Source organism: Panthera uncia (assembly GCF_023721935.1).
Source record: "Panthera uncia isolate 11264 chromosome B3 unlocalized genomic scaffold, Puncia_PCG_1.0 HiC_scaffold_1, whole genome shotgun sequence".
NCBI lineage: Eukaryota > Metazoa > Chordata > Mammalia > Carnivora > Felidae > Panthera > Panthera uncia.
Window position 1 is genome coordinate 85,779,910 of NW_026057582.1, and position 14,178 is coordinate 85,794,087.

At 37.2% G+C, this 14,178-nt stretch overlaps 1 protein-coding gene across 2 annotated transcripts in view; it reads left to right on the forward strand.

Moving 5' to 3' along the window:
* Positions 1 to 14,178, forward strand: part of WDR76 (WD repeat domain 76) — a 62,751-nt gene that overhangs the window by 18,661 nt on the left and 29,912 nt on the right. For both annotated transcript variants that reach the window (XM_049613514.1, XM_049613515.1), the window contains 4 exons: positions 7,008 to 7,134; positions 9,044 to 9,145; positions 9,243 to 9,286; positions 10,337 to 10,490. In XM_049613514.1, coding sequence (XP_049469471.1) covers positions 7,008 to 7,134; positions 9,044 to 9,145; positions 9,243 to 9,286; positions 10,337 to 10,490 — 427 coding nt within the window. The remainder of the gene's footprint in view (positions 1 to 7,007; positions 7,135 to 9,043; positions 9,146 to 9,242; positions 9,287 to 10,336; positions 10,491 to 14,178) is intronic.

Consider the following 14,178-nt stretch of genomic DNA (forward strand, 5'->3'; position numbering starts at 1 on the left):
GCTTTTGATTTGTGTTAGCATGGTATATTTTTCTCCATTCATTAACTTTTATTTTATTTTATTTTTTAAATTTAAATCTAAGTTAGTTAACATATAGTGTAATAATTTCAGGAATATAATTTAGTAATTCATCACTTACATATATATAACACCCAGTGTTCACATCAAGTGCCCTCCTTAATGCCCATTGCCCATTTAGCCTATCCCCCCACCAACACCCCACCAGTAACCCTCAGTTTGTTCTCTGTGTTTAAGAGTCCATTATGGTTTGTCTCCATATCTGTTTTTATCTTATTTTTGCTTCCCTTCCCCTATGTTCATCTGTTGTGTTTCTCAAATTCCACTTATGAGTGAAATCATATAATACCTGTCTTTGACTGATTTATTTCGCTTAGCATAATATACTCTAGTTCCATCCACATTGTTGCAGATGGTAAGATTTCATTCTTTTTGATTGCTGAGTAATATCCCATCATATCTATGTATGTATTTTGTGTGTGTAAACATTGGGGTGCATGTGCCCTTTTGAATCAGCATTTTTGTATTCTTTGGACAAATACCTAGCAGTGCAATTGCTGGGTCATAGGGTAGTTCTATTTTTAATTTTTTGAGGAACCTCCATATTTTTTACCAGAGTGGCTGTGCCAGTTTGCATTCCCACCAGCAGTGCATAAGGGTTCCCCTTTCTCCCCATCCTTGTCAACATCTGTTGTTCCTGAGTTGTTAATTTCAGCCATTCTGACAGGTGTGAGGTGGTATCTCATTGTGGTGTTGATTTGTATTTCCCTGATGATGAGTGATGTTGAGCATCTTTTCATGTATCTGTTAGCCCTCTGGATATCTTCTTTGGAAACATGTCTATTCATGTCTTTTGCCCATTTCTTCACTGGATTATTTGTTTTTTGGGTGTTGAGTTTGATAGGTTCTTTATAGATTTTGGATGCTAACCCTTTATCTGATATGTCATTCTCCCATTCTGTCAGTTGCCTTTTAGTTTTGCTGATTGTTTCCTTTGCTATGCAGAAGCTTTTTATCTTGATGAGGTCCCAGTAGTTCATTTTTGCTTTTGTTTCCCTTGCCTCTGGAGACATGTCAAGTAAGAGGTTGTTGCAGCCAAGGCCAAAGAGGTTGTTGTTTGTTTTCTCCTCCAGGATTTTGATGGCTTCCTTACGTTTAGGTCTTTTATCCATTTTGAGTTTATTTTTGTGTATGGTGTAAGAAAGTGGTCCAGGTTCATTCTTCTGCCTGTCGCTGTCCAGTTTCCCCAACACGATTTGCTGAAGAGACTGTCTTTTTCCATTGGATATTCTTTCTTGCTTTGTCAAAGATTAGTTGGCCATACGTTTGTCCATTTCTGGGTTTTTTATTCCTTTTTTTTTTTTCCTGATGTTTTATTCATTTTCTATGAGAGAGATAGAGAGACACACAGAGTGCAAGTAGGGGAGGGGCAGAGAGACAGGGAGACACAGAATCAGAAGCAGGCTCCAGGCTCTGAGCTGTCAGCACAGAACCTGGTGCGGGACTCGAACTCACAAACCGTGAGATCATGACCTGAGCCGAAGTTGGACACCCAACCAACTGAGCCACCCAGGCACCACTGAGTTTTCTGTTCTGTTCCATTGATCTATTTGTCTGTTTTTGTGCCAGTACCATACTGTCTTGATGATTACAGCTTTGTAATACAGCTTGAAGTCTGGAATTGTGATGCCTCCAGCTTTGGTTTTCTTTTTCTTTTTTTATTAAAAAATTTTAAAATGTTTTATTATTTATTTTAGAGAGAGAGAGGCAGAGGTATGGGTGGGGGAGTGGCAGAGAGAGGGAAACACAGAATCCGAAGCAGCTCCAGGCTCCTAGCTGTCAGCACAGACCCTGACGTGGGCCTTGAACTCACAAACCGCAAGATCATGACCTGAGCCAAAGCCGGACTCTCAACTGACTGAGCCACCCAGGTGCTCCTGGGGTTCTTTTTCAACATGGCTATTTGGGTTCTTTTCTGGTTTCATACACATTTTAGAATTGTTTGTTCTAACTGTGAAGAATGCTGGTGTTATTTTGATAGGGATTGCTCCATTCCTTTACTTTTAATATTTATGTGTCTTTATATTTAAAGTGGGTTTCTTATAGACAACATAAGTTTGAGTATTGTGTTTGATCCACTCTGACAGTCTCTTTTAATTGGTGCATTTAGACCATTGATGTTCAAAGTGAGTATTGATATATTTGGATTAATATCTATCATATTTGTTAATGTCTACTACTTATTGCCCTTGTTTTTTTCCCATTTTTGTCTCCACTATTTTTCTGCCTTTTATGGTTTTAATTGAACATTTTGTATGATGCCATTTTCTCTTGTTTCTTAGTGTATCAGTTACAATTTTTTTTTTACTGTTTTTTTTGTTAGTGATTGCCCTGGAGTTTACAGTATAATCTACAACTAATTCACTTCCATTAGAAATTTTTATTTTATTTTATATATAGAGAGAGTGGGGCAAAAGGAGGGGGGGAAGAGAGAGAAAGAAAATCCCAAGCAGGCTTCACATTTATCACAGAGCCTGACACAGGGGGCTTGATCCCACAACCCTGGGATCATGACCTGAGCTGAAATCAAGAGTCAGACACTCAACTGACTGAGCCACCCCGGCACCCCCCAAGTCCATTAAAAAAATTTTTTTTTTAGTTTATTTATTCTGAGAGAGGGAGAGGGAGGGACAGAGTGAGGGAGAGGAGAATGAAAAGCAGGATCCACACTGACAGTGCATAGCCCGACTTGGGGCTTGAACTCGTGAACCGTGAGATCATGACCTGAGCCAAAATCAAGAGTTGGACCCTTAACTGAGTGAGCCACCCAGTTGCCCCAGCCACCCATTTTCAATTAACAGTATATCACTTCTTGGGGCTCCTGGGTGGCTCAGTCGGTTGGGCATCCGACTTCGGCTCAGGTCACGATCTTACTGTCCATGGGTTCGAGCCCCACGTCGGGCTCTGTGCTGACTGCTCAGAGCCTGGAGTCTGTTTTGGATTCTGTGTCTCCCTCTCTCTCTGACCCTCCCCCGTTCATGCTCTGTCTCTGTCTCAAAAATAAATAAATGTTAAAAAAAAAATAAAAAAAAAAACCAGTATATCACTTCAGGGTGTGAGTGAGGTATAGTATGAGCACCTTATAATAATAAAATAATCCTAATTCTTCCCTCTTGTCCCTTGTATCATTGCTGTCATTCATTTCACATGTATAAGCATACATAAGTATATATACATGTTGGTATACCAACACACAAGATATATACATAAGGGTACATAACTAAACACATTGTTGCTATTGTTATTTTGAGCTAGCTGTTACTAATTAAGAATGAGAAAAATAAATTTTTTTTTTTTACCTTATTCATTCTTTGATCCTCCTTTTGGTGGATCTGATTTTCAGATCTGTTTTTCTTCTCTCTAAAGAAATTTTTTTTAATGTTTATGTTTTATATTTGAGAGAGAGAGACAGAGTGCAAATGAGGGAGGGGCAGAGAGAGAAGGAGACGGAACCTGAACAGGTTCTAGGGTCCTAGCTGTCAGCACAGAGCCTGACGTGGGGTTTCAACTCATGACCAGTGAGATCATGACCTGAGTCGAAGTCAGATGCTTAACTGACTGAGCCACCCAGGTGCCTATAAAGAACTTTTTTTAACCTTTTTTGTAAGGCATGTGTACTGGCAACAAATTCTTTTAATTTTTTTTTTAAAGTTTATTTATTTATTTTGAGAAAGAGAGAGAGGGAGAAGGAGTGGGGGGAGGGAGGGAGAGGGAGAGACAATCCCAAAGTAGGCTGTGTGCTGTCAGTGCAGAGCCCAATGCAGGGCTCAATCTCACAAACCATGAGATCATGACCTGAGCCGAAATCAAGAGTCAGACACTTAACCAACTGAGCCACCCAGGTGCCCCAGTTTTTTAAAAGTAAGCTCTATACCCAATGTGGGGCTTGAGCTCAATGTATTTATACCCTCAATGTGAAGCTTGAACTCATGACTCCAAGATCAAGAGTTGTATGCTCTACCCACTGAGATAGCCAGGTGCTCCTCTCAACCCTTAAGATATTTTACTCTACTCTCTTGATTGCATAGTTTACTGGAGTATGGGTGTAGTTCTTATCTTTGGCTATAGGTAAGATGTTTTTTTCCTTCTGGCTTCTTTCAGGATTTTTTCTTTCTCTTTGATTTTCCATAGTTTGGAAATGAATTCCTTAGGTGTAGTTTTTGGGGGGCATTTATCTTGCTTGATGTACTCTGAGCTTCCTGGATCTGTTACTTGATGTCTGACATTAATTTGGGGAATTCTCGGTTACTATTTTGTCAAATATCATTTGTTTTTCTCTATTTCTTATCCTTCTGGTATTCCCATTATGTGTATGTTGCACCTTTTGTAATTATCCCATAGTCCTTGGATATTCTGTTCAGTTTTTTTTTTTTCATTATTTCTTCTCCCTGCTTTTTAGTTTTGGAGGTTCCTGTTGAAATACCTCACGCTCAGAGATTCTTTCCTCAGCCATGTCTTGTCTACTAATGAGGTCATCAAAGGCACACTTCATTTCTTTTAGCGTTTTTGATCTCTAGCATTTCTTTTGGTTCTTTCTTAGGATTTACATCTCTCTTCTTACATTGCCTATCTTGCATGGTGGTTTTTGTTTTTTGTTTTTTGTTTTTTTTTTTATGTGTTAGAGCTCTTAGTGTATCAATCATAGTTGTTTTAAATTCCTGTTCAGATAATTCCAACATTCCTGCCATATATGGCTCTGAAGCTTGCTCTATCTCTTTAAATTATGTTGTTTTTCATTGTGCCTTGTGATTTTTTCTTGATAGCTGGACATGGTATGATGTATGAGGAAAAAGGAAGTTTGTAAATTGGTCATTAGTAATGTGTGAGAGGGGAGAGAAAGCATTCTATAGTCCTGTGATTAGGTCTCAGTCATTTAGCACACCTGTATCTCTTAACAGTGAACTTCACAAGTGTTTTAGTTTGTTTCCTCCCCCCATCCCACCTTGGTTGGGAGAAGATGCTAAAAGTGGGCAGGAGTTGGATATTTCCTTTCTCTCAGGGTAGACTCTGATAATACTCCAGCAGGTTAGGCTCTGGTTAACTTGTTCTCCTAAGGGCAGGAGTATTTCAGAGTAGTTCTTTTTCCCTTCCCCTTCTGGGAAGCATGAGGAGATTTTTCTCATATTTACTGAAGACCTAGTCAAGCTCCTGGATGTAAATCTCTCAAAATAGTGGGGGTGGTCTCCCTTGAAGGTATTTTTTAAGACTGAATTTTTAAAGAATTGCTTCACAGTAAAATTGAGAGAAAGGTACAAAGATTTCCCATATATTCTTCTGCTCCCACACGTGCATAAACTCTCCCATTATCAACATCATTCAGCGGAGTGGTACATTTGTTACCAAGGATGAATCTACACTGATACATTATAATTACCTAAAGTCCATTGTTTGTCTTACAATTCACTCATGGTTTTGGACATTGTATGGGTTTGTACAAATGTATAACGACATATCCATCTTTATAATACACACACACACACACACACACACACATACATATCTTTTAAAGTTTATCCATTCATTCTGAGAGGAGAGAGTCATGCAAGTGGGGAAGGGGCAGAGAGAGAGAGAGAGAATCCCAAGCAAGATCATGATATGCAAGATATGCAAGTTCAAACTCATGAACTGCAAGATCATGACCTGAGCCAAAGTCGGATGCTTAACTGACTGAGTCACACAGGTGCCCCAATATATAGAGTATTTTTACTACTTGTGTTCTCTTTATTCATCACCTTACCACCCTCAAATGTGGCAGTTATGAATCTTTTTGTCTCTGTAGTTTTGCCTTTAACAGAATGTGGTGTATTTGGGATCATACAGTATGTAGCTTTTCAGATTGACTTCTTTCTCTTAGTATTATGCAATTAGTTTTCCTCCATGTCTTTTCATGGCTTGGTAGTTCATTTCTTTTTCTGTGCTGAATAATATTCCATTGTCTGGATGTGTTGTAGTTTATTTGTTCAGTTAGTGGAGAACATCTTGGCTGCTTCCCAGTTTTGACTGTTCTGAATAAAGCTTCTATAAAGACTCATGTGCAGGTTTTTGTCCACACTGAGCCCCCATCAATTGGGCAATTACAGTTCAGGTTTTCCTACCTTTGTACTGGTTCCCATTGTGGTTTCTGTTCTTGACTTTCTATTCCAGTAAGCCATGACTCCTTGTATTTCTCTGTCTCTCCAGTATTGAGGTCAGCAGTTTGCACTGTGTCCTTGCCTTGTAAGGAACCTAGAAGAGTTGTTGATTTTTTAATCTGTTCAGATTTTTACTTGAAAAGACAGAATGATGACTTTCAAGCTCCTTATATGTGGAAATTGAAACTGGAAGTTCTGAACTACTTTTTTAAAATGAAAAAATAGTGCATAAAAAAGGGTATTTATATGATTTTAAAAAGTAAACTGTTTGGACGGAAATGCAATGAAACATTTAAATCTCTTTTCCATTTTAGACCTTAGTTCTTCAGGCCTTCTCCCTAGAAGAAACCACTATTAATAGTTTCATGTATATTCTTCCATAGATAATCTTAGCATGTAAAAATGTATGTGTGTACATAACCTTTTTCTAAAAAAACAAATATGTTGAAGCATATTCAACATGTAGTGGACCTTGTTTTTGTTTCTTACGTCTTAACAGTTCATGTCATATCATCATGCAAAGATCTATTTTAATTTTCTTATGGTTGCATATTATTTTGTTAGAGATGTATGTTATAATTTATTTTAACACCTCTCACCTCCTCATGATGAACATCTATGATTTTATTTAAAAGCATGAAAAGTCATAAGTGCCCAGTTGAAGTCATTGTAGTCATGTGCATACATCCTTGTAATGTGTGAGTGTATCTGTGACATACATTCCTAAAAGTTACCTCCTTAATATTAGTAAGTACATATAACTGTTTTATAACTTGAGTTTTTTCCCCACTCCCTTAGAAAAATGCCTAAGAAGAGAGAAAATGGGACTGGATGTAGAAGGTCAATGAGATTACTAAAAGTAGATCCTTCAGGAGTGTCATTACCAGCAACCCCAACCCAGCCGACATTAATAGCAGATGAAAATGTAAGAAAGTGCAAAAACAATATGTTACTCAATAAAATAGTGAAAAATTTGAAGTGTTTGAAACTAGATTAAAAAGTCATTAACGTATGTTCAATTTTTACTTAATTTAAAAAATGTTTATTTATTTTGAGAGGGAGAGAGAGAGTGTGAGTGGGAGGGAGGCAGAGAGAGAGAATCCCAAGCCGACTTTCACTGTCAGAGCTGTCTGTGCAGAGCCTGATGTGGGGCTGGATCTCATGAACCGTGAGATCATGACCTGAGCCTAAATCAAGAGTCAGATACTTAACCAACCAGGCACCCCCGTACTTCATTAATTTACTACTGCTGTTTATAGTTTAATGATTAAGATTTCAAAGTCATAAAAACTAGTTTGGATTCTATATTTCTGCAAGCTTACCTGCAGTGGAATTGTGGATAAATTACTTAACCTTTCTGAGCCCATTTCCCCATATTTAAAGTGGTAATAGTATAGAAACTTCAAAGGGGTGTTGAGGGGGTTAAGTGAAATAGTATCTGTAAAGTTTCTTCTGTTATGTTAAGGGCTTAGTAAGTAATCAATAAATGGTAGTATTAATGTTATTAATAATAAATAATATGTTATAATAGTGATACCCTTTGCTGTGGTATAACTTTGTACTTTTAGTGAGTAGAAAGAGTTTTATTTACGAAGTTTATTGTCTAAATCAGATTATAATTATGTTTTTTATTCAAGAACACCTATGGTTTTTAATACTTTATATCTAAGTGCTTAATTCTAAATTGGAAGATAGCACTAATTAGACTGGTGCTTTGGGAGCTAATTGCAAATTAAGGTACTTGGGAAGAGTAGCTTTCCAATTTTCCTGAAGTTTCACTCATGATAAATGTATTTACATTGAACTCATTCCACACAGCTAAAGCAGAACTTTTGTGAAATGATACTTAAACTTGCTGCATGTGATGTATATTTCGTATTTTTGACTCTATTCTTTTGTCATTCATGAAAACATTGTTTGTTTTAACATATTGAAATGATTTCACCATCCATGGGTTACAACCTAGGATTTAAAAAAACACTGGCAGGGGCGCCTGGGTGGCTCAGTTGGTTAAGCATCCGACTTCGGCTCAGGTCATGATCTCACGGTCCGTGGGTTCGAGCCCCGCGTCGGGCTCTGTGCTGACAGCTCAGAGCCTGGAGCCTGTTCCAGATTCTGTGTCTCCCTCTTTCTCTGACCCTCCCCTGTTCATGCTCTCTCTCTGTCTCAAAAATAAATAAATGTTAAAAAAAAAATTAAAATAAATAAATAAATAAAAATAAATAAAAAAATAAAAAAACACTGGCAGCGTGCCTGGGTGGCTCTGTTGGTTGAGGGTCCAACTCTTGGTTTCAGTTCAGGTCATGATCTCATGGTTTGTAGGATTGAGCCCTGAATTGGGCTCTGCACTGACAGCGCAGTGCCTGCTTGGGATTCTCTCTCTCTCTCTGGACCTCCCCGCTCACGGGCACGCTTGAGTGTGCACGTTCTCTCTCTCTCTCTTTCAAAAATAAATAAATAAACTTAAAAAAACCCACTGGCATAGAATAATAACTGAGTAACAAATTGAACTGTTCTGAACCAATTCCTGTCAACTCCTCTTTTGGCAGTGTAACTTTGGACAAGGTAGCTTCTCTAAGTTTCATTATAATTTCTTTAAAATGTGGTATCTCATTCACTAGATTATTGTGAGTATTAAATGGGATAATATATATTATTAGCTTACAGGATACCTGGCAATCATTCACTGAACATTATTTTTGGATACTGTTGATGTGTCACCTATGTTGTTGGTATCAAAAGTAAAGTAGTGAAAAACATTCCAGGGCAGAGCAAGAGTCAATCGGCCTTTTTATTTCTCATTTTATTCTTGATTTTCTTATTTTTTACAACAGCCTTTGTTACCTCCTGGGCCTTTAGAAATGACTCCTGAAAATCGAGATGATGACAACGACCTGTTTAAAGGATTCCTACAGACTTGGGCAGAAGTGAGCAAGGTATCACTTGGGAGGGCTTATAGCTTTGAGAATTATCTGTTAAGGAAATTTCAGTATATATATTAACTTAGTACTTTGGTCTCTTTCATTGTTGCAGACAAGTATTAAGAATACTGAGAAGGAGTTATCTAGCATTAAAAAGTGAGTTGAAATGCCTTGTCTTTGTTTTATATTTTCTGAAATCTTTAAGTTAGACTATATACCATTGCAGGAGGTTTTGAAAATGAGGTGGAAAAAATACCCATAATGTTTCCATCTAACAACTGTTGTTTTTGTATGTTTCCTTTTAGGTATTGCCATATGTGATACCATTATGATATAAGCTTCATGAGTGCAGGGATTTTGTTTCAGTAACCAAAATGGTGCCTGGCACTTAATATGTATTCACTCATTGTTTAATAAATGAATGAATACACATACATTTTTAGTTTATTATGTTCTAATGTATATACACGTTTATATTCTGCTTTTTCTTTAACATAGTTACGTTTATTAAAGTCTTTAAATTTATTGATTAATTGCATATTATTTAGTAGGTGGCATTTACTTAACCTCTTCTTCCTCTCCTGATATTTAGAATTCTTTTTTTTTTTCTTTTTATTTAAAATTTATTTAATAAATATAGAGATAGACGGAGAGAGACAATCCCAACCAGGCTCTGCACTGTCAGTGCAGAGCCTGATGTAGGGCTCAGTCTCATAAATAGTGAGATCATGACCTGAGCCGAAATCAAGAATTGGATGCTTAACCGACTGAGCCACCCAGGTGCCCCTGGAATTATTTTCAATTTAGTTTTGTGTGTTTAGTTGTGTATTTAGTTATATATGTGCTTGTGTTTAAATGTGATAGTGTGTTAGTTCTTTAGGATAGATTCCAGAAGTGAGATTACTGAGTCAAATATTATGGACATACATTGCTGAATTGTTTTCTGAAATCTTTTTTTTTTCTTCTGAAAATTTTATATGAATTTACTCTGCCACTAGCACTATTAACGAATGTATATGTTTGACTGTAGCCTGCTACCTTTTATAAGTGAAGAATAGTATCCCATTTTTTAATTTGATTTCCTTGGTTACTAGGAGGTTAACTATTTATTTACTGTGTCTTTTTTCTTTTCTTTTTTTTTGAGTTATGTTTTAGTTATTTTCACTATTGATTGGCTTTACTTCTAAAATTTAATTGTTTTCTCAGCTATAAAGCCAATTTAAATGGCATGGTCATTAATGAAGATACTGTTCATAAAGTTACCAAAGGCCCAATACTCTCTGTGGCTCTCCACCCATCAGAAATTAGAACTTTGGTGGCAGCTGGGGCCAAATCTGGGCAAGTTGGACTTTGGGATTTGGTAAGTTATTATTAATTTTTTGAAGACAATAAAGTTTGACTGAAACAAATAGTCTACAGAAGAATAGCCTAGAGCCATGTGTTTGTAGATGTTACTTGAGATTTATAGTTTTGTGCTTTGTGATTCCAGACATTAGAGATCTGGGGAAATTTTAGTTGGCTTTCTAGAACTTTAAAATTTTTAGTTTGAATATCACTAGTTACCGGGACATAAATTAACTGCCAGGAAACTCTGTTACGACTTTAATTTTTTTTTTTTTAACGTTTTTTTATTTATTTTTGAGACAGAGAGAGACAGAGCATGAACGGGGGAGGGGCAGAGAGAGAGGGAGACACAGAATCGGAAGCAGGCTCCAGGCTCTGAGCCACCAGCCCACAGCCCGACGCGGGGCTCGAACTCACAGACCGCGAGATTGTGACCTGAGCCGAAGTCGGAGGCTTAACTGACTGAGCCACCCAGGCGCCCTAACGACTTTAAATGTATATATGAAAAAATCATACAAAGTTCTTAGTTTACTACTTATGTTTAAAATACAGTTTCCAAGTGGGAAAAAGTATCTTTTCAGGGATATGCTTAGGATGATCCCATTCATTTTTTTTATGAGTCACAGATACTGAATTCCACTCATTGTACGTATAATTCTGCATGGATTGCTTTTGATAGTTACAAAATTGAGAAAAGCCAAGTTAACGTTCTCTGAATTTATTTTTTAATTGGGAAAGTAGAACAAAGACCTGTTTCTTAACAGATTTTGTGAGAAGAAGAGAGAAATAAAAACCAAGTTCTCTCTTGTTTTGGGAGAAAAGGTTCTTCCTTATTTTGATAAGGTGTGAATGAGGGTAGGAGGTAAAAGTATCTGGTAAATGAAATAGAAGAGAAGTGGGAAGAGGACTAAGAATAGTATAAGGTTGTACAAGCTAAGAGATGAGTTTTAAGGATTGGAGTTTGACAGGGCTTCTTGTAGAGAAGTTAAAAAGAATGAAAGCAGAGAAAAGGCCATTGGTTTTGAAAATGGGGTACCATTAGTGAGTTGAGAGAGTAGCTTCAACAAAGAGGTAAGGAACACAGACTTTGAGAGAATAAAAAATAATGGGGTAGTGGAAGAAATGAAAACAGTGGATAAATACCATTGGTAGAAGAACTTTGAAAAGGAAAAATAGAGAATTAGTATAGTCAAGTGAAGATCTTTTCAGGGTAGATCAATCTGTACAGAGTTGAAGATATGTAGAAAAGTCCCTTTGTCATGTCTTTCCTGGTGACTTCAAAATCTGTATTACTATGTCTCTATAGTCCGGTATCCTTTTTTTTTTTTTTTTTTTTAATGTTTATTTTTGAGAGAGAGAGAGCGAGGGAGGGGCAGAGAGAGAGGGAGACACAGAATCTGACGCAGGCTCCAGGCTTTGGTCTATCAGCACAGAGCCCATCACAGGGCTTGAACCTACAAGCCGTGAGATCATGACCTGAGCTGAAGTCAGACACTTAACCGACCGAGCCACACAGGTACCCCATATAGTCTGGTATCCTTAACAACTTTCTAAATTTCCCAGATCTTTGGCTATGTCACATTAACAGCTTGAGCAAGTCTAAAACCTAGTACTTTTGCTGCCCTGTGCTCATGTCCCAACTTTCTAATTTTTAAAAAAAATTAACTTTATCAAAGTATAATTTAGATATTACAAAATTCACATATTTCAAAGTACAACTTAATGATTTAAAAAAATTGTTTTAATAGATATTTTTTAGAGAGTGAGAGACAGGGCACAAGCAGGGGAAGAGCAGAGAGAGAGGGAGATACAGAATCCGAAGCAGGCTTCGGGCTCTGAGCTGTCAGCACAGAGCCTGCTGTAGGGTTTGAACCCACGAACTGTGAGATCATGACCAGAGCCGAAGTCATGCTTAACCAATGGAGCCACCCAGGTGCCCCTAACCCAGTGATTTTTAATAAGTTTAGTGAGTTGTGTAACTTCACCCTCCAGCTTTAAAACATTTTTGTCATTCCTAGAAGATTCCTATTGGCTAATTACATTTAATCTCCCAGCTAATTACCCTTATACCCAGGGACATCTTCTTAAATTTGACCTTTTTGGACATGTCATATAAATAGAATCATACAATATGTGGTCTTTTATGTTGATTTCTTTCTCTTAGCATAATGTTTTCAAGGTTCATTTATGTTTTAGTATGTATCAGTATTTCATTCTTTTTTAATTGTTGGACAATACTCCATTGTTTGACTATACCACATTTTGTTGATTCATTTTATCACTTGATAGACATTTGGGTTGTTTCCACTTTTTGGCTATTCTGAATAATGCTAGTATAAACATTTGTGTACATATTTTTGTTTGGAAATGTGTTTTAATTTCTCTTGGGTAGATATCCAGGGACAGAGTTCTGGGTCATATGGCAACTAGTTAACATTTTGAGGAACTACCAAACTTCTTTCCAAACGATTGTATCATTTTATATTCCCACCAGCAATATGAGGGTTCCAATTTCCCCCCATGCTCAGCAATGTTTATTATTTTATGTCATTTTGATTATAGCCTTTCTGGTGGGTGTGAAGTGGTATCTCATTGTGGCTTTGATGCATATGACTAATGACTAATGTTGAGCCTCTTTTCATGCCATTTGGATATCTTTGATAAAATGGCTATTCAGATCTTTTATCAATTAAAAAATTTTTTTAATGTTTATTTTTGAGAGAGAGACAGAGACAGAGTGTGAGCGGGGGAGAGGTGCAGAGAGAGAGAGAGAGAGAGAGAGAGAGAGAATCCAAAGCGAGCTCCAGGCTCTGAGCTGTCAGCACAAAGCCTGACTTGGGGCTTGAATCCACGACCTGAGCTGAAGTCGGACACTCAACTGACTGAGCCACCCAGGTGTACCTTTTATTAATGTTTTATTAGGTTGTTTGTCTTACTGAATTATGAGTTTGTAAATTCTAGATACAAATTCTTTATCAGATGTGTTTTGCAAATATTTCTGGTAGTTTTTGGCTTTTCTTCATTTCCTTTATGCTGTCTTTTGAAGTGCAAAAGATGATATCCACTTTATGAAAAATTTTAAATGGATTGTGCTTTTGGTGTCATATTTAAGAATTCTTTCTCCAGCTTCAAGCCTTAAAGAGTTTTTCCTGTTTTTTTCTAAAAATTTTATAGTATGTGCTTTCACATTTAGTTTGGTGATTCATCTTGAGTTCTTTTTTTTTTTAATATGAAATTTGTTGTCAAATTGGTTTCCATACAACACCCAGTGCTCATCCCAACAGGTGCCCTCCTCAATGCCCATGACCCACTGTCCCCTCCCTCCCACCCCCCATCAACCCTCAGTTTATTCTCACTTTTTAAGAGTCTCTCATGGTTTTCCTCCTTCCCTCTCTGTAACTCTTTTTTTCCCCTTCCCCTCCCCCATGGTCTTCTGTTAAGTTTCTCAGGATCCACATAAGAGTGAAAACATATGGTATCTGTCTTTGTCTGTATGACTTATTTCACTTAGCATCACACTCTCCAGTTTCATCCACGTTGCTACAAAAGGCCATATTTCATTCTTTCTCATTGCCAAGTAGTATTCCATTGTATATATAAACCACAACTTCTTTATCCATTCATCAGTTGATGGACATTTAGGCTCTTTCTGTAATTTGGCTACTGTTGAAAGTGCTGCTGTAAAAATTGGGGTACAAGTGCTC